The 27,774-nt window shown below is 62.5% G+C and overlaps 1 protein-coding gene across 1 annotated transcript; it reads right to left on the bottom strand.

Annotated features, from left to right (window-relative positions):
* Positions 1-1,981: 1,981 nt before the first annotated feature.
* Positions 1,982-27,774, bottom strand: AMZ1 (archaelysin family metallopeptidase 1). The gene is made up of 7 exons (XM_077907625.1): positions 27,351-27,774; positions 11,246-11,766; positions 9,804-9,971; positions 7,292-7,420; positions 6,805-6,974; positions 6,198-6,374; positions 1,982-4,336 (listed from the first exon to the last, which is right to left on the bottom strand). Exons 2-7 carry the CDS (start codon positions 11,547-11,549, stop codon positions 3,776-3,778), a joined length of 1,509 nt encoding a protein of 502 aa, XP_077763751.1. The 5' UTR covers positions 11,550-11,766; positions 27,351-27,774; the 3' UTR covers positions 1,982-3,775.

Genomic DNA, 27,774 nt, shown 5'->3' with positions numbered 1-27,774 from the left:
AGTCCAAATGAGGGCAAGTAAAGTGATGTCAGCTTCAGCCGGGCTCCTGCAGCTGGGAAGCCCTCTGTTGCAGGGGCAGGTGAGTGTGTGCCTACCTGTGCCACGCAGGCCAGGGGCTGCTGGTGAGTGGACCCCAGGCCAGTGAGATCCGCTACACAGACTTACAGGCACAGGGAAGCCGAGGCCATGACAAACACAACAGGGTGCTGGGCACATCAATGGGACCTAGAAGGAAGCCGTGCTGGCCGCGGAGAGAGCTGACATTGAGCTGCGGGAAGGAGGGACAGCGCCGGAGCAGCCGTGCAGCAGGCCTATGTGCAGGAGCCCCGAAGGAGAGGGGACAGGGGACACCAAGCCTCACCCAGTTTCAATACAATGTTGAGTGAGATGCTCGGGTAGCGACCGCTTGGGGTGGCCTCGCGGGGAACCCGGTGGATGGCGTTCCTGGTTAACTTGTTGAGCTCCTGGGGTCATCTCTGAGGCAGGAGACGGAGGCCTGTCGCAGGGCCCCACTGCGGCACTTCCCTGGCAGCGCTGGGGTGCAGGCTGCGGCCTTCAGGCGTCTCCAGTGAGGGCGCTTGTTGGTCGTCGGGTCATCACAGGGCGGGGTGGACTGAGCGCATCGGCGCCCCAGGACATTTCTTGGAAATTGCCTTTTTAAAGAAATCCCGGACTAGCTTGTTTTCATTTGTGCCTGTGCCCAAGAAGCGAGTTCAAAAATAAACGGTTACTCTGGGTTCTCATGACTCCAGGTGCTGCGGGCGGTGCTGGGAGGGGCTGCGCCGTGAGGCCGTGGCTCTCCAAGCCTGCTTCTGGACGGCCGCTCTGCCCTGGCTCCCAGGCCGCCCTGCGGCGTTCCCGTCTCTCCAAGGGCCACAAGTTGGCTTTTTACCTGGGCGTCCTTGAAACCAGGTTCCTGTCTGCGCATAACTGCCCCACCGCGACCTGGAGTCCTCCCGGCCTGGCGGCGGCCCCACCTCTGCTCCGGCAGCTGCCCGGTGAAGCCCTGACCCGATCCCCGGCCTTCCCAGGGGGTGCTCGTGCTCAGCTGGGGACTCGCCCTCTCTGGACAAACAATCCACGAAGCCCCAGCGCCTCGGGCTGTGTGTAAGCTGGCACCTTCACCCCAGAATGTGCCAGCCCCCCACCCACGCCACACCCTGGACCTGAGGGCACACAACGTCCTGCAGCTGCCAGAGCCTCGGGGAACCTCGGGACCCTTCCTCCTCACTTACCTATGTAAGTCACTTCCTCCTCACTTTCCTAGGAAAGAGCTTGAAGGCAGAGGGGCCGGTCTGCAGGTCTGCATGTAGGCCCTGCGGCCCCGGGCAGCTCCCCAGACCCGGGGATGAGGAGAAGTGGAGGATTGAGGACGCCGACGTGGGAAGTCCCCGGTGCCTACAAGGACTTGTAGGAAGGGGCAGGTTGTTTGCAGGGAGACTGGCCTGTTCCCTCCCGGGTGGACTTGGGTCTCTCTGCTGCCCCTGCCAGTCGGGTCCGAAGCCTCACGCTCGGACCTGTGTGCGCATGCGCACCCTTGGAATGGTGCAGCCGCTCTTTTGACCTGGATGGGATCTAAATTTGGATTCTTAGCTTTAACATTAGCTTCTTGGCTAAGACATGGCATGTTTGGGGGTTATTTTTAAGCCCTTCTGGAGATTTCATTCCTCCCAGAAAGGTCCGAATCCTCTGTCCCATGGGACTGTATTAACAGGCACATGTCCTGGTGCTGCAGGGATGGAGAGGGGGCTGCCTCGGCGTAGGGCGGCCAGTGTTTCTCCTCCACCTTAATCAGAACAGTTGGGATGTGTGTTGAAGCTACCTTGGATGGTGCGTAGGTTCCTGGCCCCACCTCACCCAGGAGCCGCCGTACAGATGATGTCATGACCCCCAAGTATCTTTAGCTCCATTCACACCTTCGGCCTTGGGGATGTGTGGAACTCACAGGGGCCCATGACAGATTTGGAGCTTGAAGCCAATGCAGTCCACTTTGTATGTTTATTTAAAAAAAAAAAAAAAGCCAGGGCCCCTGGGTTCTCAGAAACCACAAGGTGTAGATACTCCAGTTCAGCTTGGGTGAGGTGCTCCGCTGCCAGGCCTGTGACTGTGACTGTGCGGGAGCAGATGGCCTGCATTACATCCGCTGCCAGAGCCGCCTCCCCTGGGGACTGTCCCAAACTGCTCTCTACCCCGCCCCCGCCCCCCACCCATTTGATGCAAGAGGAACTTCAGTGCCTAAAAGTTTATTCTCAAAATGCTCCCCCAGCAGCTGTCCTTAAAACTGCCCTCTGTCTGCAGCTGGTGACAGGGGAATCGTCAGCTTTGGGGCCCTTCCTCCCAGGCAGGTGCCCACAGGGCGCAGGCTCGGCCCTGAGCACCCCCTCCCAACCTCTGAGTCGGGGTGTCCTAGCTTCACCACTTCCGGCTGGAGACTCACTCACCTTTTGCAGAAGATGGAAGCAAACGGGGACTTAGCTAACATGATAGAGGAAACATGACGGCCAATCCAGGCAGCGGCCCTGCTCCACCAGAACTTGCTGCCATCACCACCCTTGAAGGGGGGACCCAGAGCACTACCCTGTGAACCTGGCTGAGGACTGTGCTGGGGCGCTGGGGTGCCAGCGATTCTCTGCGGTCCTGCTCCCATCAGGCCAGGGGCCTCCCTTCCTGCAGGCTCTGCCCACAGGGCGAACTCCTGAGCTCTAAGCAGAGGGTTGGGACTCTAAGGCACTAAGGTTGGGTGACGTGTTTGCAGTGACAGGACCTCCCCTGCCCCCCACGTGGGCCCCCGTCTTCCAAGCAGTGACCTCCTGGTCACTGTGATGCTCTCAGCAGCCCAGACCCAGACCTGCAGACCACATCTGCACCCAGCCCTCTGCAGGCCTGGGACCCTGTACTCCCTCCCGCCTGACGTCAGATTATAAGGAAGCTTCTGGCCTGCTTGCTGGGGGCTTGGGGGGGCGGGGCTCCTAAATCTGGATCATACTGTGCACTGTTGTCCTTAAAAAGCCCCCAAACTGTAAGCTACCCACAAAGTGTATGAGCCACCCCTATTCTTGCCTCTTTCCAGGAGGGAGAAGGAGCTGTGCCCACCCTCCTCATGTTGCAGGAGCTCTGCCCTAGGAACTGGAAGCTTCTCTCCCTGCAGCTGCCAGGGGTACTTGAGAACGAGGACAGGACAAGCAAGTGTGCGTGCACCGCAGAGCTTCTAGTACAAGCAGCACGGCTTTACAGACTCAAAGGGACACAGATGCCCCCAGGCAGGCTGGCCGCCTCAGCCTCGGCCCTCGTCGGAAAAAGTCCGAAAATTCCGTGAAGAAGCCAGAGGCTCTGAAGCACCGGACACTGGAGGCCGCCTTTGTCAGCAGACCGCAGTTTTCACCACTGCAGGTGGCAGCAGGTGGCAGCAGGTGGCGGTCTCGGACACCTCCGTAAGCTAGACCCTTCCTGGCAGCGGCTGTGGGGAGAGGCCAGGCCTCCCGGGACACGGCCTCCAGGGCTCCAGGGCAGTCCTGGGGATGCCGTGTGAAGCCGAGGCTCCGAGGGCCCTGAGTGCCCTACCCCACGGCCCCTCGTTCCCCTGGGGAGCACAGACGGGCTCCAGCTCTGGAGGACGAGAGGGGTGCGCAGGCCAGGCTGGGCCTGAGGACCCTCTGCTGGGACCCAGACAAAGGGCTACAGCTCATCTCCCTCCGCTTCCCTAGAGAGCTCCCCTCCTGGGCCCCGGGGGCGCATGGCGCAGGACACCCAGTCCGGGGACAGACGGACCCTCGCACTAATTCTCCTCCGCCCTCCAGCGACAGGGGGATGATGCCGTCTTGGAGAGTTTGCGCGCGCTCAGCTTCCTCCTCAGGGAGGAGAACGTGCCCCCCAGGACCCGGCGCAGGCCTGTGCCGTCTCGGCCACAGGGTAGGTCCGGCCTGGGGGCTGGGAGGTGCCCCGTGAACATCTCCCACCCCGCCAGGGCGTCCACGGCTGCGTCCACCTGCGCCAGTTCCTCCTCCGTCACCTCCCTCTCCAGGGCCTGGATGCACAGCGCCAGCCAGCGCCCGTGCTCCTCGATGGCCTCGCGCGGGGGTCCGGGCTGCGGCGGGCTCTCCGGGATGGCCAGGGAGCCCAGCCCGTCCTCAGATTCCAGCTCCGGCCCCACCGAGAAGCTGTGGCTCCACGCGTCGGGGGTCAGAGGCTCCGACAGGCTGCTGCCCGGCTCTGACTCGCTTCCGCAGCTCAGGCCCGAGTCAGCGCTGCCGGGCGGGGTGTCCTCCGCCACCGACGGCGCCCCTGCGTCCAGGCCCGGCCGCGGCCGAGTTCCTGCTTGAGTCCAGGCGTACAGTCTCTGGGAGGGAGAGATGCAGGCTGGGGTTTCTGTGTGCCGTCACCCGCCAAGCCAGAGCGCTGCCAGGAGGTCCAACCCCTTCCCGGGGGACCCCAGGGCCCCCCGCTGGCCCGGGTCCCCCCAGACCTCTGCTGCCAGGGCCCATGCACAAACTCTCAGGAGCGGCGCACACTGGTTCTTCAACTTGACCCTTAATATTTAATCGTAAGCTCTACATAATTTAACTCAAACTGTATTAAGAGCAATAAATACTCAAAATTCCTCCCTTTCTACATGGTTTGACTTCGCTCCGACCTCTGCTCATCTCCCTGCCTGGGGTCTGCATGGTGGACGCCCCTTCCCAACACTGCCTCCAGCATCACCTACACTACAAACCGCAGCTGGGTCTCTAGCAGGTGTTGACCAGCACCCTGCTGACTGGTCCAGAGGGACAGCAGGGACCGCTCGTGGCCAGGCCCTCTGTCACCATGAGGTCACCTCCACGATCACGTGAGTGAGGCTCTTCCTGGGCAGGGGTGTGTGTGGAAAGATAGAGGGACAAAGCCACGAAAGCCGTGTCAGGTGAACACAGTCCCGAGGAAAGATACAAGTGGGGTCCCAGTGCTTTGTACAGATGGGAGCCGGCCCCTTGTCACCTCACACGCACAGCAGCCGTGCCAGCTGCACCCTCGGGCCCGCCCTCAGCCGCCCCACCTGAGCCCGCTGCCACCTGGGCGTCTGCCCTCCACAGGGCTGAGGGTGGGATCCCCTCTCCAGTCGGGCTGGCCGTTCCCCAGAGTCACTCAGAAAAGATCCACACGGGGAGGCAGCTCTGGGACCTGGAACCACCCAGCCCCCTAGCTCGGCTGTCTTCACAGTGGGGTCCCCGCCCAGCAGCACCCCAGAAGCCCGTGAGAAATGCAGGCCCTCCCCGTCCAGCGGTGCCCAAGAACCTGTCCCCTATGGAGCCTGGTGCCGTGACCTGACCCCAGAGAGTGACCTCATGCTACCCAGGCTGCCAGCCTCCAAGAGGGGGTGTCCCAGAACTTCAAACACAGCTTCAGGTCAAAAACTTTTGGTTTTAAAATTAAGCCAAAGCAATTTGGTTGATGGGCCTTAATAACAACCACCTGCCTTTGGGTTCTGAACTCAGAATTAAGGTTGCCTTTGCAAAGCCATCTTCCCCTAGGATGGGGTTCCTCCCCGGGGGCAGATGCTGGTCCATCGCCCTGGGCCCTGGGCCTGCCTGGGGACCCTGCTCCGGGCAGCACCTGGAGGCGACAGCAGAGGGCAGCATCGCCCCGCCGGTTTGGCCTGGCTGCTGGGCCGGGACCTCCCAGAGAGCTTGGGTCTCCTCCTCCTCCTCCTCCTCCTCCTCCTCCTCCTCCTCCTCCTCCTGAGAGGCCAGCCCTGGGGGTGGAGGAGGGAGAAGCAACGGGGCAGGTGCAGGGCAGCAGACGGGCCCTTTGTGATGCAGGAGGGGGCCTGAGCAGTCGCAGGAAGCGCTAGGACGCCCCCCACCGCCCCCCTGCACCTGACCAGCACCCAGAGCTCGCTGGTATTCACTCTTGTGGCCTGAGAGATAAAAGCCATCTGCCCCTTGTCCGTCCTGGTACAACCTGATGGCAACGGCCACCATTGCTGGGTGTGGCAGGCGCTCGGCTAGGGCCATGATGTGCCACCCAACTTGAGCAGGATGCCAAGAAGTTGGCCCAGGGGTCTGTTCATTCTACGCGGATTCTCGCACAGGACCCCACACGCCACTTGCTGCCCTCCGACGCCCATGTGCCAGGCCCAATGGGAGGGGAGCAGCAGGTGGGAGGGGTGGAGCTGGGACTTGCCCTTGCCCTGTTCAGGGGCTGGCTGCCCCGATGCCACTCACCTTGTACCTCTCGACGAGCTTGAAGCCCAAGACATGCTGCAGCTTCCGCAGGCAGATGGGACAGAGGTCCAGGGGCCGCCGCAGGGCCTCGTCCAGGCTGAGTGCCCCCTGCATGAGGCAGCGCAGCCAGCGGCAGTTCCCCAGGCCCAGGAGGTGGCAAAGCTCATGGCACGTGACCTGAGGGAGACGGCACAGCACCTCTGCCCTCACAGTCTTGAGCCCAACCCCCGGCCGAGTCCCCGGGCGGCCCCGCCGGGGCACCCGATGGCCGGGGAGCACTGGGTCCCCGCTCCTGATTACACAGGGCACAGACTGGCATCTCTGTGCAGAGGCACCCAGAGGCCACCCTGCCGGGAGCTTGGGCAGCAGACCCAGGTTCAAATCCCAATCCTGCCACTTCACAGCCAAGGGAGCTCAGCAAAGGCCTTGGCAGCTCTGAGCCTGGCCCTGGTTTCTATGCTCAAAAGCCTGGCCCTCGTCGTGAGGACTGGACACGGCTGACGGTGCGTCCTTAGCATAGACCCAGGATCAGCAGAGCCCCAGGCCTTCCATCCTCTTGCTGTCCCATCTCCTAGCACCCGAGCCCACCCCCTGGCCCCCGGCCCACCTTGCAGCACTGGATCATCCCCAGGGCGCTGAAGCACAGGGTCTGGCCTCCATCCTGCATGGGTGTCTCAGGGCCATCTGCAGCCCCCTCCGCCAGGGCTGGGTCAGAGGCGCTGGGCCCCGACTGCAGGAGCTCCCCCGAGAACCGGGCAAAGCTGCAGACGCCCACTTCTGGAGAGAATCGAGAGACACAGGGCAGCCTCACCCGAGGAGCCTGGGAGCAAAGCCACCCCGTCCTCAGGATGCACACAGATCCCGAAGGCCTGGCCCTGCTGGCGCACCCACACGAAGGCGCACTGAGGCAGAAGCCAGAGCCTGAGGAATTGCCCTGGCCCAAGAGGAGGCTGTGGGGATGCATGTTTCTAGATAGTGTGCCCTCTTCCCCGGGGTTGGGGGATGCTCACACATGCATACTGCCCCATACCTGCGCCCCAGGGCGGTCCCCCCACGTGCACAAGCTGAGGCAGGGGCTGGCGGGGCTGGCTCACCATGTCCTGGAAGGAACTTGCCAAAGGTGAAACTCCAGGCCTCGCAGGGGTACAGGTCGGACAGCGTGAGGCCCAGCACACACAGCGCATCACCCGGCTTGCTGTTCTTCAGGAAAGACAGGATGCCGTCTGGGAGGGCAGAGGAAAGGTAAGGAGGCGGCTGGGGCCCCCTCTCCTGGCCCCAGGCTCAGGGCAGGCAAATCCCATCATCCCCTCTTCCTCTGCCTGCAGCCAGGCCTTCCCAAAGTCAGGGGCAGGCTAGCCACCTTCCACTAGAAGCAGGCAGGCTGAGGCAGAGAAGCCGAAGCAGCCACACCGCACGACGTGGAGCAGGGGCTGCAGGCCTGAGCCTCAGGGTCAGGAGGCCTGGGTCATGTGTGTAAGAGCTCGGAGTTTCCATCTCCAAAACTCAGGAGAGCTGGTTTGGTCATGGTGGTTGAGAGGCCCAGAGTCATCCGAGTGGGGACGACAGAAAGGCCTCTTGACCAATGGGACCAGTGTTCACGGGAAAGTGCAGTGGTCCCAGAGACGCCTGCATCCTAATTCCCAGGGCCTGTGAATGTCCTGCCTCACACGGTGGGAGAGACTTTGTGGACATGATTAAATTGAAGGCGTTAAGATGAGAAGTTATTCTGGATTATCCAGGTGGGCCCAGTGCAATCATTAGAGTCCTTAGAAAAGGAGACAGAGGGTCAGACAGAACTGGAGGTGTGTGGACAGAGATGCAGCAGTCAGGAGCCAACCCTGGAGCAGCTCTGTGTCCTCCAGACAGAGGGGTCTAGGACCGGGAGAGGGTCTTAGTGGCCGAACCCCAAAGCCTGGGATGCAGGAAAGAACCTGCCACCATTAGGATGGCACCTGCCCCCACCAAGAGTCCCCTGAAAACTCCATGCCAGACACTCCCCTAATGTGCGCTAGGGATTGCGACCTGCACTCCTGCCGAAGATAACCAGACAAGCTGAGTGAAATACAAGATAAGAACTGGGGATCCCTGGGTGGCGCAGCGGTTTGGCGCCTGCCTTTGGCCCAGGGTGCGATCCTGGAGACCCGGGATCGAATCCCACATTGGGCTCCCGGTGCAGGGAGCCTGCTTCTCCCTCTGCCTGTGTCTCTGCCTCTCTCTCTGTATGACTATCATAAATAAATAATTTTTAAAAATTAAAAAAAAAAAGAACTTAAAGCATCCTAGGTGGGGGCAGAGTGGGCCACAGGGGTCACTCTGCACATTATGGGGTAGGGGGACACGAAGCAAGCTTTTCTATATCTGATTACCGTGGCGACTGGGTCATAGGTCACAGAGCTGTTACAAGAGGCAGAGTTTCATTATACATGGATTGTATCTCAGCAAATACGACTTTTTAAAAAAAATCTGAGACCTGATGGGAAATTAGATCCAGGAGAGGATTGCAGCAGGCAGCTAAGGCTGAGCTGCTCCTGGGAGGAGGGAAGGATGCGGGCTGGACTCCCAGGGCTCCGGGCGTCCAGAAAAGCTGCACACCTTCATCTCAGGCAGCACCCACGCATGCTGGGCAGAGGAAAACCAGAATCCTCCCTAGGGCAAATCACATCATCCCAGGCCACGAGTTCTTCTAAAAGTTAACTTTCTAGTTAAGATGTCCAGCTAACAATGAAAAATAACATGACACGCAGGCAGCAAGACGACCAGCGCGCTCCCGACGGTGGAATCAGACAAACCACAGCAACTACGTGCGTGGGTATGAATACGGAGCTTAAATTTTAGCAGGCAAGTGGTATTTTTAAAAAAGTGACACTACTCATTTGAGAAAGAATCCCCTAGGAAATACAGAAATGCAAAAGTAGGATAACTGAGGTCAGGAACCTGGTGTGCGGGCATCACAGATACTTGGTGCAGTTGCGGAATTGATTAGCTGCAGGAATGAAGCGTGGCTGGGGTACAAGGAGAGGGGAGATACAGGAGAGAGGCGGAAGGATTAACACACCTCCGCTTGGAGCCGGCTGGGGGCTTCCTACAGCCCATAAACCACCCGATGCCTCCAGACTGAGTCCCAGCCCCGTCCTGAGACCCCTGAGACTTGAGTCTGGGTGTCCCACACATCCCAAAGCTCCCCAGTCTATCTGTGCCCCTCCCCCCAGCTGCCCTCCAGCTGCCGGTAACGCCGGGGACTGGCGGGGCAGGGAGGGGTCTTCTGAGCACACACAAGGCCAAAGGCTAGAGTGACATCTTGTAAAGTGGCAGGTGGCCCCCATAGGGCTTGCTTCACCTGCTCTTCCCGCCCTGGGGCTTCCCATGGACACTAGGCTGGTGGTCAGGTCTCCGGACGCTCAGCCGGATGGGGAGGTGAGCTTTGTTTTAGCCCTCCCCGTCACAAGGCTGGGAAATAGAGGTTTCCACATAAAAAAAGGGGAAAGGGATTCCTTCTTTCTCCTGGGCATCTTCCTCCCACCTTCTGTGTTCCAGAAAGGGCCCTGTGCCAAGTGGCAGAGCTTTGCGCCGATGCTGGCCAGAGCCGTCCCCACTGCGCTCACCCACCTGTGTGCAGCTGGAGCCTGTCCGAGTCCCCGCTGGGACGTGAGGAGCAGTGGATGGACGCGGCGGCCACCGAGGGCAGGCATCTGACCTGCAAGCCCAAGAAGAAGGCCTCCGTGCAGTTCCTCAGGTACTCCAGCAGAGCACCGCCCGCCGGCCCCTCGCTCAGATCTGGGGGCAGGGCAGCCCATCAGCCGCTTGGGCCCCCTGCCGGCGCCCAGCACCCCAGCACGCACCCCAGAACCCCCACCAGCACGGACCACTGGACCTGCCTTCGCAGAGTTGGGCACACAGACATTTGTAAAGGGACACATAAAAGGAGGGAGATGGAAGGAAAGGCCAATGCCCAGAAGAAAGATGCAGGTGACCCAAGTCCGGAGGACGGAGAGCTCAGGGGGCGGGCGGGGGCTCATCTGGGGCCACAGTCCCCGGGGCTGGCCAGGGGCAGCCGAGACAGGTCACAGAGGCCCCTTGGGGTTAATGGGGCAAAGAGCCAGCCTGGCAGGATCAGAGTGGAATTCCGGGAAGGTGAGATGAGGCTCAGCGGGCGGGCGAGGCACCCCTGGGGGAGCTACAACCAGGCTGCATTTTAGGAGGACAGAGGGGAGCAGACCGAGAGCAGAGGCCAGGACGGCCTGGGACTGGCTGGGAGTCCCTGGGTGGCAGCTGGTTGGAAATGCAGAGCCACAGGCCACCTGAGATGCCCGTGCGTCTGCTCATGAGAGCGTGGGAAGCGCTGGTACGAAGTGGATGGTTTGGGAGCTGTGTGAAGGCAGCACGTCCAGCACAGACGGCAGACGGGCCACGGGGCCATGGAGCATGAGGGGTGCCTGCAGACCGCTGGTCCCCAGCTCGGGCCTGCTCCTCCTCTGCAAAGCCAGGCACCACACCTGCCCCAGGTACCCTCCCTGCCAGGCCGGAGCCCCGCCCTCAGCACACAGACACACGGGGGCTGGCCCACCCCGCCTCCTCCCCAGCACCCGGCCAGCAGGCCTCCCCAGCAGGGCCCCGGGGTCACACAGGCCAGCACTCACATCCACCCCTACCCATCGCCAGCTCTGCGTCCTGGGCAGGTCAAGTGACCTCTCCCGGTCTGTTTCCTGCCTGTGACCGAGCTGCTCCTAACACAAGCCCCCAGCACCGCGCCTGGATGAGGCCACCCCTGTGTGCGGCGGCTGGTGATACAGCCACGAGAGGCCCCACGGCCCTGGGCTGTCTGACCAGTGTCTGAGTCAGGGTGGGTGGAGAGCCCGCACCCAGGGGGGCCTCCCTGCACGCCACCCCCAAAACCAAGCCCACTGGCGGGGTCCCAGCCCGCCTCACGTCAGGGCCCGCCTGGGGCCTGGGCACAGACACCCGAGCTGGGGCTCAGATCTAGAGCCCGGCTCCCCCACAGGCCCTGACGGCCCAGGCTGCCCCCCGCCCCCCGGGCCCGCGGCCGGTACCTATGGGCTGCAGGTAGATGTGCTTGCGGGCAGGGCTCTGCCTGCGGGGCGGCAGGGAGGCGTGGAAGGCCTGGAAGTCCTCAGGGGCCTCGGGGCGGCTGAGAAGCCAGTCGAAGGCCGTGCGGATGAGCAGCGTGCAGAAGAGGGTCCTCTGGGGGTTGTAGGCCTCGGCCAGGAAGAGCCTCTCCGCCGGGGTGAAGGCCGACGTGTAGAGCTGCCGCAGGGCCGGGTCGGCCGAGACCAGGGCCTCCCTCAGGGCCCGCGGGCCGAAGCTGAACTCCTGGGCCGGCCTGCACTGCAGCATGGCGCGCCTGGCCGCTCCGGGGAGCCCCGCTGTTGCCCATGAACCCCCCAGGGGACGGCCACGAGCTCTTCCCGAATCTTCCTGCAGGCCGATGGGAGTGGCTGAAGGCTCCCTCCGACAGAGGCTGGGCAGACGGCCCGTGACTCCCGGCGCTGCCCGGCGTCGGGTCTCCGCAGCACCGCAGCAGGGCACGGACGCGTCCAGGCCCAGCAGCACCCTGGGGACGGGGGACGGGGGACGGGGGACGGGCCGTGATGAGCACGCGGGGTCGTGGCCCTCGCAGCCAGCCAGGGCGGGAAGACGGCCTGTCCTCCTCCTGGAGCAGCCCGGCCCCGTGCTTGGGCTCCGGCTCCAGCCTGGGGAAGGGGCACCCCCCACCCCACAACAGGGAGCCTGTCCACAGAGCCCTGGCGCCCACTCCCCCTCAGATGGGAGGGGGCACCTGGGAAGGATGACCAGCCCCTGCAAAGCCCAAGGACGCCCCCCAAGAAGGAAACCAGCTGTTCCTGCCCCTTTGTGATGGCCAAGTGCACCCCACTGCCCGGGGCCCCACACCACCTCTTTGTCCCAATTACAGACAGGCCTTCCCGGCGGGGTCCCGCATGCCTGGGGACAGAAGCCTGCTCCCCGAGTCGCCAGGCCAGCCAGAAGCCACCAGGAGGATGTGGGGGAGACCCAGCTGTGCAGCGCCCAGACCCAAGGGTCTCCCGGCACACGCAGGGCACAGGCACGCGTGCCAGCCACGGAGAGCCGTCAACAGGGAGATGTGGCCAAGCGACAAAGAGCGCTTTAAGGGCTGGAACAGGCCAGGCGGGGAGAGGAGATGCTGGGACAGATGGGCCGGGAGAGCAGGACAAAGTGCGTTCACAGCCTGGAGTCTTCCTTCCGAGTCAGGGCGCCGACTGGCTTGTCTGTGTTCCTCAGAGGCGACACCCCCTCCCCTCCACGTACACCCCGAAAAGCTACCGTGCTACCAGTGGAAGCCAGGCTCCTGTCTCAGTCCGGAGGCGCACGCCACGGGCAGGGGGAGCCCCGCAGGGCAGGGGGAGGTGACGAGGAAGGAAGCCAGAGAAAGACACACAAGTAATAGGCGGAGCACGAGCGGGATCGAGCGCAGCGAGAACGGCGCTTGGCCAACCCTTCAGTTAGAAAGTCAAGCCGGTGCTGCAAAACCCGAAGACAGGAACAGGCCTTGTTTTTGTGGGAAGAATGAAGAAATGAGCCCAGACTCCCTTTGGCTAACACCCCAACTTAAAAATCTTTTCACCTGGAAAAGATTTCTAGCTATGCACTCACACATGTACACACGTGTGTGTACCTACATCACACAAACACACGCGTGTACACACGTGTATCATTCGTAAGTTTTCGTTATTACCTGTTGCGTAGTGGATGGCTGTATGTACACCGACCCACCTTCCAGGGTCCCCACGAGGTGGGATCCCACCGGACGGAGCACCCACGGAGGCCCCAGCACAGACAGCGGCACGGTTTTCTTTCCGTATGTATGTTTTACAGTCATCAGGTCCCAAGGCACGTGCAGCTTCACATCCTTTTGACTTCATATAGGATGAGTGTTTTCCCAAGTTCTCAGACATTCTATTAGAAAATGCCATTTTGGGCAGCCCCGGTGGCGCAGCGGTTTAGCACCGCCTGCAGCCCAGGGTGTGATCCTGGAGACCCTGGATTGAGTCCCACGTCAGGCTCCCTGCATGGAGCCTGCTTCTCCCTCTGCCTGTGTCTCTGCCTCTCTCGCGCTCTCTCTGAATAAATAAATCTTTAAAAAAAAAGAAAGAAAGAAAGAAAGAAAGAAAGAAAGAAAGAAAGAAAGAAAGAAAGAAAGAAAGAAAGAAAGAAAGAAAGAAAGAAAGAAAGAAAATGCCATTTTAGGGCAGCCCGGGTGGCTCAGCGGTTTAACGCCGCCTTCAGCCTAGGGCGTGATCCTGGAGATCCGGGATCGAGTTCCATGTCGGGCTCCCTGCATGGAGCCTGCTTCTCCCTCTGCCTGTGTCTCTGCCCCATTCTCTCTCTCTCTTTCTCATGAATGAATAAAATTTTTAAAAGAAATTTTTTTTAATACCATTTTAGGAGGCACCTGACTGGCTCAGGTTGTGAAGCGTCTGACTCTTCATCTCAGGGTCGTGAGTTTGAGCTCCGTGGTGGGCACCACACTGGGCTGGAGCCTACTTAAAAATAATAATAATAATAAGTGCTATTTTTAACTAGCTGCCCCCAAAACACAGTGATGAGCATGTTGGTACCCAGGTCTGAGTTTCTATGTCCTCAAGAGAAATTCCCAGACAGGAAGACGCCATGTGTTTAAGGGATCTTGATCTGTGTGGCCAAACTGCTTTCAAACGGTCTCACCAACACATAAGCCCTCCAGCCCTGAAGGGCTAAGGGGTCAGCAGCAAATACACCCCTAAGCTCCAGGTGGGGCTCCTCCACCTGAGCCCTCAGGGCAGTGGATACAGTTGCTACCCGCATTTCCAAGAGGGTGCAGCTGACTCACAGCAGGTTTAAAACTAACTGTCCCCAAAGGCCCACAGGTGGCAAGAATCAGAGGGGCAGGAATGCACCTGCACCGGTCCCCTGGCCGGAGCGGCAGGGCCCCACCTTCCCAGGAGCACCCCGTCCGCACCGCCAGACTCCAGCGCAGCACAGCCATTTGCCCCCGGGTGAACACCTGGCTCGAGGAAGAAACATCAGATGCACAAACACACGGACCCCATCGCACGGGCTGGGGAAGGGCCCCAGCGGGCAGGCTGTCCACGCGGCCGGAAGGACCCGGAGGCGGCAGGGAGGGCCCGGCACTGGGCACACCTGGGCTCCTTCCTTCCTTCCTTGGTTCACTGGACGGACAATCCGTGAGCCCCTGCCCACCGTAGGGCTTGGCCAGCTCCCCTGGAGAAAACAGGCACGGGGGGCCCCTGGCCCTCGGGGGCCAGACAGTACCAGGCAAGAGGGAACAGTGCGTAGGGGGTGTTAGGGGCGGAGAGCTGGCAGGGCGGCCAGAAGGGCAGGGGGCCCGGTGAGAAGGTGAGGTCCGAGCGGCAGCCTAGAAGGGGCGCTAGGCGGTCTGGGGCAAGTGTCCCAAGGGAAGGAGGTGCAAAGGCCCTGTGGGTGGCTTCAGGGGCAGTGGGGAGACCGGTGTGGGGGGAGGGGGGGCGAGGAGATGGGCTCAAATAAGGCTATGCCTAGAGCTCTGGCCGGCCCTGGGGGATGCGGGGGGCAGGCTGTATGTGCGTGTTCCCGGTCTCCTCCGAGAGGGGGAGCATGCACCGTGCTGTGTGGACGCGGACCCTCTGGGCAGCTTTCCAGGTGGGCTGTGAGCTGCTGGCCATCCAGGACCCCGGGGGCCAGGCACAGGGGGGCACTCAGGAGACCCTGGATGAGGGAGTGCCCTGAATGTCAGCTGGCGCTCAGGAATGAACCTGGTCCTCTGACCTTTAACCCCATTGTGCCTCAGTGCGCCCCCGTGGACAGCAGGCTTGGCAACACCCATCCACCTTGCCCGGTGCAAGGCTGGACCCATGGGGGGGAGGAGGTGGCGCCCCAAGCTGGGCGCTGCCTTGAGCACCTGACCCCACGCGCACCTCGCAGGCTTATTTCTGGATGTGGGTCCTATGACCCTGCTCCAGCGCCCTTGCCTCTCCCCAGACCTTCCATCCACAAGCGCCCTCAGGGCACCCAGCTAGACCTGAGGCTTCCCTCCAGCACGTACCCCTGAATCATTCTCTTGCTGTCCCAGCCGCTTGGGATCGTCCCGTCCTTGAGAGCAGCCTATAAACTAGTTTTTTTGGGGAAGAGCCTGCAGCCCGGGGCTCTTCTAGGCACTCGGGAGGGGCTGGGTCATGGCTTTCATGGTACCCCGACCCAGCCCCCGGGATTCCCTCCCCCAAACCATGGCCTCCGTCCTGTAAACCTCGAGCTCACCTTTTCACCCAACATCTCATCTGAACCCACCACTACCTGAAACATAGCTCCCAGTATTCACCAGTATCCACCCACCGAGGAGCCAAGGAGACTGAGGCTCGGAGAGGGGAAGCCACTAGCCCAGGGACGCACAGCTACAAGGGTTCAGATGAGGTTCTCCTGCCCCCCACTACACTGCCCCTGACTCTGGGCCTCACTCCCGGGACCTCCTCCCACCCTGAAGGGGCCTTTCTGGCAACACGCTCTCCCATCTCCCCCACACACTCCACTCGGGGCACCTCTGCCCCCACATGCCCGAGCCCAGGCACAGCCCCGGGAAATGAAGAATGCCTTCTTTGTACTAAAAGTTCAAGGGCTTTGCCACCATGTCTGTCCCAGGTGTGACTCTGACCCAAACTGTGAATCTCAGGCTCATCTCAGCTGCCCCCCACCCCCCTACCCCCCGTACAGAACTGAGTCACGTGGCACGGGAAGGGCCCAGAGGGCGTGCGAACGGGAGCCGTGGGCACAGGCCCATGCGCCAGAGTTCCGGGAGATGCGGTGGGCGGCTCGGAAGGAGGCTGGCCCTCCTGGCGTGCAGCCGTGTCCCCCTCCTGGGGCCTCTACCCACGGACTGACCACGGGGACCCCCGGGAGCTTTGGCTCACGTGGGCTGTAGCTGTCAACATTTACTGCATCTGAGCTTAAAACTGAGGAATGTGTGAAACAGGACAACGTGCCACCGCCACCAGCACACCCCCATGCGTCGCTTCACGTGACCTCTGGGAAAGCCCACCTACACTCATGAGGACACAGCCAATTACTGCTCAGCATTGTTGTGAAAACAGTTTTGACCTCATAGGTCCAGCGTACAGTCCCCAGGATGTACTTTGAGAACAACTGGGTGGTTCTCCCCAAATCCTCTTCCCTGAGACACCTGCACACCCACGAGCGTCTCCACGGGGAGATGGGCCTGGAGCCAGTTGGTGGAGCCCCACGCGCCCTGCCCTGCACAGGCCCCTGGCCCACCAGGCACGGGGGCCCGAAGGGCCTGGGAGGGGTGGCCACGTGGACCAACACAGGCTGGCAGTTCATCGGGACCCGAGCCTCCAGCTCAGGCACAAGCATCTTTAAGTCCCTCATTCATCTTCCTGGGTCATTGAGAGAAGCCCCCCGACACTTCTGTCCTGCCAGCTCATTGCTGCACTGACCCCGGCCCACCCGGGTCCTAGGCAGCAGGGGTGTCGTGAGGCGGGGCGCTGCAGCCGGGGGGAGGCGCTTCCCAGCCCTCCGCTACTGCCAACCCGTGCTCCTGGCAGTGATGAATGATCCAGAAGGGAAACCTCCCGAGCTGGGCTCCCCGCTGTGAATCTGGCTCTGCCACCAGCTCCTGCTTACCGGGTAGGGTGGCAGCTAAGCACGAGGGGCGCCCGACACACCTGCACTCCGCCTGCATCCTCCCATCCGAGCCTCACTAAGGCGGGATGTCACAGGTGCTGTGATGGTCCCCGCGCCTCACATGGGGCCACGCAGCTGGACGGCAGCCAGCCCGGGTTTCAAAGCCACGCCTCACGACGGAGCCTGGACCCTTAGGTGCTGAAGGAGTTTCAGAAGCAGGGGAGGCAACCATAGGCAGGGGGTAGGACTTGCCCTCTCCCAAAGACAGTGATGACTCTGCGCAGCAGCTGTTAACACTGGGGCCTTGGCCACCCTTTCCAGCCGCTTCCCCCGCTCCTGGCGCACCCTGTTCCCCTCTCCCAGCCTCTGCTGGGGCAGCACCCTGGTCCGAGCCACTTCCTCCCCAGGGACTTCTGCCAGCAGCAACAGCAGGCTCCTTGGCCAGGTGATGGAGGGCAGGCCGCCAACCCCAAAGCCCTGGGCTCTTGCCCCCACCTCCCCCCGTCTGACTGGACAGATGCCCCAGCCTCCGGGTGACAAAGCAGGCTCTGATTCTTGTTATTCTGAATTCGCTCTGCAGAATATCCCAGCAGCTGCATCGCGCCATTCATGAGCTGGGGGCGAGCCTTCGAGGTGTCTAGAGCCGCCCCTCGCGGAACGAGATGTGATGGCTTCTCAGAAGGCTTCCACTTGCTAGGAGGGGAACCGGGGGCTTAGACCAGGGGCCCCGTGCCAGACCCGGGCCTCCCGCCGCTACCTGCACCTGCGAGCCCACACCTGGACTCCAGGCACCCTTCCCTGCGACAAGGGCAGGGAAGGACCCGCATCCGGATTCCAGCAGGCGGTTAACTCCAGCATCTCTAAGTAACCCTACACCCTCTTCTTGCCCCCAGCGTGCTGCCCTGTTTTCCTAGGGGATGGCGGGGGGTGGGGGGGGTGGACAGCCAACTGAGCCTCCTCGTGGTAAGGGGTGGTCCCCGAGGTTCCTCTGGCTGGGGAGAGGTTCTCGGGGTACCTCCCACCCCAGGGCAGGCTATGTGCCCTGCTTCCGCCTCCCGCCCTGGGCTCTGGCTCCGTTACTGCCTGTGTGCTTCCAACACTGATGGGCAGCAGGGGCAGGGTCACTCTGTTCTGGGACACAGGTGGCCTGCTGGGGTCTCTGAGCCCCGTCCCTTCCCAGATCCCCTGCGCTGCAGGGTGTCCTCTCTGCAGGGGCCTGAGGGGCCGGCCGGGAAGTCCAGTCCTGCCGTCCTGGCGGTAGCCACAGAGCGCAGCCCTGCACCAAACCCTCCCGGCGCGCAGTCCCCACACTCCCCACCTCCCGCCCCAGGGGGACCCAGGTTTTCCTCCCCCGGACCAAGCAGGGTAGACCGCTGCCAGGGCGTCCTCGGGGCTTGCGTGCTTGTACCCGCGCTGCAGCGCAGCCAGGACATTCCAGCCCCAACACTGTGCCTTGTGCTCTGGTGCTGATGCGGTGCAGGGCACCCGGCATGGCGGTCCCCACGCCCCTGGCCTCCCCACCGCGGGGGACCCCCCTCCCGGTTCCCCCTGGGTCCTCATGCCCCCACTACCCCCCTCCCTGTGCTGCCCATGGCCTTCACGCCCCATCCCTACCTCGCAGCCCTGCGCCCTTGGGAATCAGCACAAGCAGCGCAGCCTAGGGCAGCGTGGGCACTAGTCCTGGGCCACGAAAATCGAGGAGGTCCCAGCCAGCATGACGTCAGCACAGGGGCAGGAACCGAGGTGGGGCCGGGGGAAAGTGTGATGGGGCTGCCAGACGGGATTGGAGGCTGCTCCCGCCGAGGGCGCCACACCCCCTCTTGCAGCTGTCTTACCCGCCACTGGGGTCATCAGTGGGCAGAAGGCTGGCCGGGGCTCCCTGGCCCCAGACATGGCTACTGACCTCTGCTGAGTGCTTGCAGAGCACACCTGGGACACCCCAACGCTCCCAGAAATAGCTAGGGGAGGGGGGAGGATGGAGCCTGAGCTCTTGAAACTAAACAGGTGAGAGAGGTAAGCCCCACATGGCCCAGGGAAGGCCCCAGGTGGGGTGGTGGGGCAGGTAAGGAGCACCGCCCCCGGGAAGGCCCCAGGTGGGACAGGTAAGCCAGCACTCAGGCATCAGGGTCACCCCAGCAATGCGGGGGTACAACCAGCATATGACACACAGTCCAGTTCTGTTATCACGCCCCCTGGAACTTCCCCATCGTTTGGCAGTCCGCCTATACGAATGTAATGATTTTTCAGGACTTTTCTGTGCCGGGCACAGCACACGGAGTGCTCTGCCCATATCCCCTCATTTCAACCTCTTAACGAGCCTGAGTTCTTGCACCCCCACTTTATAGATGAAAAACTGAGAGGAGGCTGGGACGGCGACAGCCCCCGAGGGCAGAGCCCAGCTCAGTGCAGCCCGAGCGGTGCCTGGGGAGCAGCACGCACTGTGCACTCATGTCTGGAGCGTGAGCACCGTGACCCCGGGATACCAGCCTGCTGCCTGCAGCCCAGGTGGTCTTCACACTGGAGGGCGACCTGGCCTCAGTGCTGGCTGGTCCCCAGGGGCAGGGCATCCTCAGTACTGGGATCCCGCCAGTCCCGCCACCACGCCGTAGGGTCTGCTAGCCCTGTCGCTCGCCACAGCTCCCCTTTGGTTACTGGGCTTCAGCATGCCCGTCCTGGAGGCCATGGCCCCGGCCGTTCCCATGGGGCAGGGCAGGCCCTGATGCAGGTGGGGGAGAGGTCCCTTCAGCTGTCGCTGAATCGTCACTTGCCCTAAGCTTCACTGTCTCTAGAGCAGCATCCACCCCGCCGGGCTGCCAGGGGAGGGGGGTTGCCTATGAGATGCAGCAGGGAAGCTCCCGGGGCCACAGAGGCTTCTCAGACCACTGCTAACAGTTCCCTCTTCCTTCTCATCTGTAGCTCAGCACGGGGACCCACAGTGGCGCAGGACCCCAACCTGGGTCACCCCCCCTCCTGAGAGAGAACGCAGCTCACGCCACAGGCCCATCACCTTTCCTGCACCCCCTGCACGCTCCCCTTATGCGGCCCAGACCCAGGTCTCCCGTGCAGAGCGGAGAATGGTTTAGATTCGACGGAGCCACCCTGGTAGCTGCCGGAGGCACCGCGGCCCTGAGTGCACTCTAGGGCACTTCTGCCATTTGCCCCCCCTAAGAGCTATGACCGAGGACAGGTCCCATCTGGAGGATTTTGTAAAGACTTCCCAGCAAGCCCAGGGAGGCATACGAACGTCCTGAGCACGGCGCCAGTGGTCAAATGTCTGGACTTGCTACTCGGGCTGGCAGGCCAGGGAAAGTCCTTCCCCGCCTCAGCTCTTTCCTTACCTGCAAGACGGAGCCGCCAATGGTCCTGGCTCCGCAGAACAGGGCGTGGGGGCCTCACTCCACTAATGTTGCCTGCAGAGCGCTGGCCACACAGGGCCTCTGTGACGGTCACATGGCGCTCTGTGTGGGCACCCCTGCCACAGCACGAGGCACGCTGAGTGTCCGCTCAGGGGCGCAGGTCCTCCAGGCGCTGGATGCTGCGGTCACCTCGGGTAATGCTTGTGCCACCCCAGCAGGGAAGGAGGCACTGGCATCCCATTTTACAGATGGGGAAGCGGAGGTTCAGGGGGCTGCAGTCGCACAGCCTATAAATGGTCACTGAGACCGAAACCCAGGTCTGTGCGGCTCCAAAGACACATCGCATCGTCTAGTCCCAAACTCCAATTCTCGTCCTGACCTCACGCAGCTCCAGACGCCACCCGGCTTGGTCACTGTAGTCTTCCTCCTGGGTGTATTATCTCATCTGGAACGTTCCTCCCTGCATGGCCCTGGCACCGGGTCCGTGGCTCAGGCTGCCCTGCAGAGGCCTCCTTGGCCCCCGTGCACGGACCCCTCCCGATCTCCCCCGCTCAGCCTGCTCCAGCGTCACAGTTCATACGGCTATGTGAGGCTGAACCCGGTCTCCCTGCATTTGCGGGCTCATCACGCGTCCCTCCCTCTGTGGCATAAATCCACGCGGGGACTAGACCGGCCTGTTCCTGGCACCCGCATCAGGGCCTGGGACATAGCAGGTGTTCAGTAAGTGTTTGCCGGATGGGGAAACACTTCATGCTGTCAAATGAGAGTGTAACCTACTGTAGCTCTCTCATTAGTGTCCAAACTACGGTCATGTATTCCCTCAAACATCTGTTGGCACCACTGAGCCAGGACTGGGAGGGAGTGAAGACCCAGTCCAGGCCTCCAGGCCTCCAGACCCGTCGGGACCCTGGAACCTAGGACACTGATGACACAGATGCAGCCCATGTTTTGGGGCCATGTTACCTGGCTGACCCTCAGCGGCTCTTAGGCCACCTGCCCTGGAAGTGTCGGGCTGGGGAGCCCTAGGATATCTGGGACCCAGAATAGCTGGGTGTATGCAGCAGAAGCTTCCAAGGCAAGGGAACTGGGCCCTGCATCACCCTGTCCCCTCCCGGGCTCCGGCCTGGCCCCTGGCGCCCCACCCATCGGGGCTCCTGCAAGCAGGAAGCAGCATCCCTGCCCGGTCTGGAATCCGGGAGCTTCCCCGTGCTTGCACACGGGGCCACGCTCCGCACGCAGATTAGTGAGATGGGGCCCATTATTCCTCAGCAAATGTGCCACATCTCACAGCCCGAACTGCTAATGGGAGAAAGTAAATTGGAGGTCTAGGGGTACAAAGTCTGACACTTGTTCAGGATGCCTTTGCCACAGTGAGGGGCGGCGGGAGGGACGCTGAGTCTGGGCCACAGGTCAGCATGCTGTGGACACGCACCTCTCCCGAAACCTCACCCTGCACCCTTCCTGGCCTCTGTCTACGCAGCCACGTGTCCAGGAAGGACCAAGGACAAGCACTGTGGAGGATGTTGGGGGAGGGCCCACAGCTGGAGTCTGGGCTGTGGGGTCTGGAGGTGATCTCATCCCCTGGTGAAGGTCCCCCAACTGTACAGAGAACCCACAGCAACGCTGGCATCCCATTAAAGATGAGGGAAAACAGCTTTCTGGGCCCCAAGGGAAGCAGCTCTGCGCTTGCCCTCAGAGCCCATCCCAGCCTGGACACGGAAGGTGTGTGGCAGGGTCCTCTGCACAGCTGCGGAGGGACCCGGAGGGATCGCCCTGGCACGACATTCCCACAGGGTGAGCCAGAGGCCCGCAGGAGTTTCCCTTCTGGCTCCAGGGGACCCCTGAGCCCCCAGAGGGCCAGTGCACCCGGACCCTGCTCCTCTTTGGGCTGCGAATGTGGCTGGTGTACCCTGAGCTTTCCAAACCAGGAGACCAGGAAGCCCGGTGCTCCCTCCTCGGTGCTCCTCCCAGGCGGCCCTCCGCCAGCCCACAGCGCCAGGTTATCATGCCTCCTTCCTGACAGCACTGACCTCCCAGGCCTGAGTCTGGGCGAGAGCCCATCTGTGTGCCGCCACCCAGGAGAGCACGGAGAGCAGGCCAGGCAGGGCAAACTGACCAGTGCAATCCGTCCTCCCATCCGTGGGGCCCCGACAGACCCATTAATTCCAGCAGCCCCTATTCTGTGTCCTGACTGCGCTGGGCTCTGGGCCTCCCCCAGGTTCCCAAAGGTCACTTGGGTGGCCAGGAAGAGCCTCCTCCTCTTGGCCCCTGTAGTTGGGGAAGGAGCTCCCTCCCGCACTTCTGGGCGGCGGTGCTCCTCCCTGGTGGGCAGCCTGGCTGGCCCCTGCCGTCTCCACGAGGCTCCTGCCTGGGGCTGGTGGCAGGGGAGCTGGCCAGAGGGAGGGAGGGGCTCCATCCTTAAGACGCACACTCTGGGCACAAGGCCACCCTTCCTCCCACGTCCAGGGCATCCCGGCTCCCCCGGGGCCCCCAAGCCAGCGGCCGGTGTGGCTCCCCGTCCGGTGCGCAGCCCCCAGCTGGGAGCAGGCGCCAAGTGCAGGGAGGAGCCCTCAGCTGCAGGCCAGCCTTACGGCTCCGGGCTCCAATTCTCCCCAAGCTGCCCTTTCTCTGTCCAGAAACCTTTAGGAGGGGGGCTCCCGAGCCCAGCTCCCCCAGGCCCGCCCGGGCCACCCGCCCACCCGTCTGCCCAGCCTCTCTCTGGAGAAACAAGTGCCCCCACGGATGGGATGGCTGAGGGATTTGTCATCGCGGTCCCCAACAATGCAAGGGAGTTTCTCACTTAAACCCTAGGAAATGATGTGACAACAAATGTCCATTGTAGTAGGTTTAGAAATTTCTGAAAAATAAAGGAAAACAAAGGAAACCCTGTGAGGCGACCATTGAGAGGTCATCTCTCAACTTTTTGCCAGACATCCTCCAGATGATGTTTTTGCTCCATGTCTAAATATACCTTGGAGGGGTTTGCACCCCACATCCTGTCCTGCGGGCGACTGTCCTGTGTAGCGCCATCCTCGTCAACGACCGGGAATGGGCGTCCCCACCTTGTGTATGTTGTCTCATGGCTGGTGCACCTGGTTTGGGATGTTGTTTTTTCCCAGTTTCCTCGATATTTGATGTACTCATCTTATTTCCACACATCTCTGTGGCACACGTATCTGATTATGTCCCCCTTGGGATAAATCTCTACAAGCAGAGTCTGGCTCCCGGTGTTACTACACATTTGATGTGCAGGGCGCTGAGGATTTCCAGGTTAAAGAACTGGGAGCCCGAGAAGGGCCCTGTGGGTGCCTGCCCGCCACTCACCCCCTCCGAGCCGCTACCGCCGAGGCAGGACACCCCTTCTAGCTGCCCACTGAGTGCCTCAAATTGGAAATCAGATGAGGGCCTGTTCATTCAGTTGCTCGTTCCCTTGCTCTGAGTCAGGGGTTACCCAGTGTCGGGTCCCCCAGAATCGGAGGCAGCCTGCTGACATCCGGCCCCGGGCCACCCTCCTGCCCCTGGGACACACTCGTCTCAGACCCCAGACTTCTCTTGTGAAGTCACCTCGTTAGAGCCAGTCCCAGAAATGGGCAGTAATGCGGGCTCCTCTACATTTTCAGCCAGATGGTCAAAGGGTAGTGTCCCCACCTCTGTGCTCGCTGCCATTTTCTAGCCTGGGCAGACCTGGCGGAAGAGAGCCCTGTGGTCTGGGGACGCTCCCACCTCACTGCACCTGCCTCTTGCCGTTTTCCTTCCCAAATGGGGTCTTGCTGCGAATGAGCATCTTTGTAGAAGTAAGGTAAGAATTTCAAGATGAGATCACCCCAAGATTAGAGTGGCCCTAAATCCAGAAGCAGGTGTCCTTATCAGTGACAGAGGGTAGAGGACACAGGGAGAAGGCCAGGGGACCCTGGAGGCTGAGGCGGAGCCTCCCCGGAGCCTCTGGACAGAGCTTGGCCCTGCCAACACCTCGACTTGGGCCTCCGGCCTCGGGAGCCGAGAGCATCCATCTCTGCTGTTTTGAACGAGGCCCTGCGCCTCGGATTCCTCACGGCGGCCTCAGGAAACTGATACCAACAAGAGAGTAAGAGACGTGTTTCATGCGGTGGTCGCAGCGCGTTCATTCCACAGGTGCTCGGACAGGGGCTGTGCCAGGCGCCGGGCGGGGGGCCGGGGGGCCGGGGCCCTCTGCGCTGTCGTCCTGTCCCCTGGCGCAGACAGGGGCGAATGTGGACAGAGCACCGCAGGGACGGGAGGAGGGAGGGCGGAGGACCGCGCTGCCGAGCCTGTGCCATGGGGAGGGACGAGGGGAGCTGGGGTCTGGGGCAGAGAAGGGGGTCCTGCCAGCCAGAGGGCAGCCTGAGTGTGGACAGGACGTCGGAGTGGACGGGGCCTTTGGGGAATTGAAAGTCCTGGCAGGGGTGCTCGAGAACGGAAGTAGGGCTACATGGGGCCGGGGGCCGGGGTGTGGGGAGGTGGTCAAGGGCCTTGGAACAAAGGCCAAAAGGACAAATGGCCCCCGCGGGCACGGTCACATGTTTTACTAGGTCACCTGGGAGCAGCGCGGGGAGGCAGGTGATGTTCAGGTGGGAGGTACCGGGGGGCCAAGCCCAGGCCCAGGCAGCAGGAGGACCCCCCATGGCCTGTGGGACTTGGGGTCAGCTCGAATGGGGCAGGGACGTGGATTCAGGGCTCCCTCCCCCAGGGGGGCGCTCCCTGCACATGCCTCAGTGTCCCCAGGCCTCCGGTCCCAGCAATGCCTCCGGAGCTGAGCTGTGTTCACTAGAGGAATGCAAGGTAAAGCCGAGGACCCTCCTGCCTGGCTACCCGGAATGCCCAGCAGAATGCCCACCCTGCACCAGGCCCCATGGGGCGCCCAGGGACCCCCATCTCCTGTTCGGGGCTGGCTGAGGGCCCTCTGGGGCACAGGGGGAACAGAAGACCTTGGCGGTAGAGGTGGGACAGGTGGGCGTGAGGGGTCCAGCCTAAGGGGCCACCCTCAGCTCCAGATCAGGATTCCCTGCGACACAGGCTCAGAAAGCCTTGTGCCCTCCAGAGAGCAGCCAGGCCAGCTGGGGCCAGGGGACCACCCCCCCCCCAAAACACCACGCGGGCCCGGCCCCTCCTGGTGGCAGCACACGGCCCATCCCCACAGGCTCAGCCAAGCCCACAGTGAGAGTGGGGGTCCTGGGTACCCAGGACTGCTCTGGCCAACGTCCCCTCCACCTCTCTGTGTCTGCCTCTCTCCAGCACATCCTCTGGCCTCTCCTGGTTTGGGGAGGTCAGGGGACCAGAGGGAGTCCCCACATGCTGCTTCTCAGAGAAACAGAAACAGTGGGGCACATGCAGACCCTTGTTGGAACATTTGCCCTCTCCTGGGGAAGCAGCCCCCACACTTTGGCGACATCTGTCCCCATCAAGGTCGTCGGGACTCGAGCTGGCCCACCTGGGCTCCAGGTAGCCACAGGCCCTGCGCCTGGGCCCCAGCTGCAGCAGCAACAGCTCCACCCGCAGGGCGCAGAGAGCAGGGCTTTCCAGGACTAAGCCTGACCCGTGCTCAGCCGTGACAGTGGGGCCCCCCGGACAGCCCCATTTCCTCAACCAGAGTAAGGAATCCTACTTATCAGCCATCTGTCACCCGGCTCGGGTGGCTGTAGGGCTGACGGGGCAGGAACGGCAGCAATGCCCAGCCCTCCAGGAGGTGTCTGACCCCAAGACAGCTGGCACACACACATCACTCAGCTCATCTCTGTGGGACACAGTGTCCAAGGTTTAGGGTTTAGCGATTTGCCAGGGGGACCGCCTGAGGTCACGCTGTCAGGATTTGGGGTACCCTTCACCCTCCTGTCAGGCGCACCTGGCCCCCTGCTTGCTCTGAAGGGGAGACCCGAGGAGACCTGAAGGCCAGTGGGGAGCAGACCCCCAGTGGGTGGGTACATGGGTGGGCAGCTCTGGGCAGGCCTGTGAGGGGGCCTGCCTCTGAGGCCAGTGAGAGTCCTCGGAACCCGTGGTCCAGAAGCTTCTCCAAGCAAGCACAAAAGGATGGCTTCCATCAGGGTAGGTGGCAGGGGAGGGGTCCCAGGGGGGCCAGGATCGGCCTGACACGACGAGGCTGCAGAGCCACAGTGAGCAGTTTGCCTGCATCTCCCACCAGCCAGAGCAGGGAGGCTGCGGAACGAGGTGGCCCCACTGCAGGGCCCCCTTCCTAGGCGAGGCCATGAACCCCTACTGCATTCACACGCACAACCCGGCCCCAGAGCCTACAGCAGCCAGGAGTGGGTGCCAAGGACCCGGGCGGGCTTCCTGAGGTGCCAGGGAAGTCCCACCTGGGGCTGGGTTCTTCTAGACAGGCCTGCTGGCTGTGCTGCACCCCCCACATCCATCCAGCCTGGAGGGGCCGGGGTCTGCAGGAGCTGGAGCCCCCGGCAGCTGTGGGGTCCGGCCTGTTCCAGCTCAGAGCTCATTATGGGGGTTCCTCGTGGGACATTCCTGGGGCCACAATCACGGCACCTGTAGGCGACCCCCGCCCCCACAGCCCTCTCCCTTCAGCGTTTCCCATCCCAGTAGATGCTCCCTCACCCCCACTGTCCCCAGGGAGCCTCTGGTCAACTTCCAGAATCTCTTCGGACCGTCCCCAGCCCCGGGCCGGGCTGCCCAGCCTCACCTGCATGACGGCTCAGGCTTCCCGTGGCCCCTTCCGAGCCACACACACCCACCCCTGGAGGAAGCCAAGCGCCCCCCCAGAAGCCTCTCAAGGTTTCCCCCTGGTAAAGCCCAGCCGTCCCCGCTGGAGCGCCTGGGGTGGCCACCTCGCCCACCACGTCCCACGCCTAGCGTATGTCAGCCCACCCCTGGCTGCTCCAGACACTGCCCTCTTTCTACCCCTGGGGTCCCTCTCCCTAGAAGGCATCCAGCAACCCTCACCTGGGTTTCCCAGCCTGGGATGGAGTCCCCACCCCACGCAGCGCCGGGGGGCTCTGGCCCCACCCCCTGCCGCCCGCCTCCCCGTCCCCAGCCCCCTCCAGGCCCTGGGTCCCACCCGGAACCCCGTGCCCCCTCGGCTAGGATGACGCCCACCCCACATTTCCCCGACAACTACTTCCTCCCAGAAGCCCTCCTCACGCGCGCTTACCCGCTCAGTGGCTGTCCTCGGCCCGGAATGGCGTGCTACAGGCTGGGCGGCTGCGGCCACATGGGTCTTGTTCCCGTCGGCGTCCAGCGCGACGCCCAGCTCCTACCGAGCACTCAGCCCAGGTGGACGTGCTGCCTGGCATCACAGCACATGAACCCCCACCCCTGCACACGCCCTGTCTGCGCGTGGCACTCCCAGCACACCCGCACGGACACACCTGCCCCCATTGGCGCACGTGCACAGTGCACACCCGGGCCGTCCGCCCTCCCTGCACACTACCCCGAGCCCTCACACACTCAGGTCACACACACAGCCAGGCGTGCTCGCTCGCTCGCTCGCTCATGCCATCCCCGCCACCCTCGCTGCAACAGGCGCCCGAGCTGCTGTTTGCCGCCTCTGCCTGCTGGTGTGTTTGCCAAGCAGT

Source organism: Canis aureus, chromosome 8 (genome assembly GCF_053574225.1).
Source record: "Canis aureus isolate CA01 chromosome 8, VMU_Caureus_v.1.0, whole genome shotgun sequence".
Classification (NCBI taxonomy): Eukaryota; Metazoa; Chordata; class Mammalia; order Carnivora; family Canidae; genus Canis; species Canis aureus.
This window is presented reverse-complemented; position numbering and strand designations above follow the sequence as displayed.

Coding starts and splice junctions, on each gene's coding strand:
- AMZ1 (XM_077907625.1), bottom strand. CDS start 11,549: ATGCTGCAGTGCAGGCCGGCCCAGGAGTTCAGCTTCGGCCCGCGGGCC. Junction 6,975..7,291: donor CAAGTTCCTTCCAGGACATG/GTGAGCCAGCCC, acceptor GATTCTCTCCAG/AAGTGGGCGTCTGCAGCTTT. Junction 4,337..6,197: donor AGCTCGTCGAGAGGTACAAG/GTGAGTGGCATC, acceptor TCTCCCTCCCAG/AGACTGTACGCCTGGACTCA.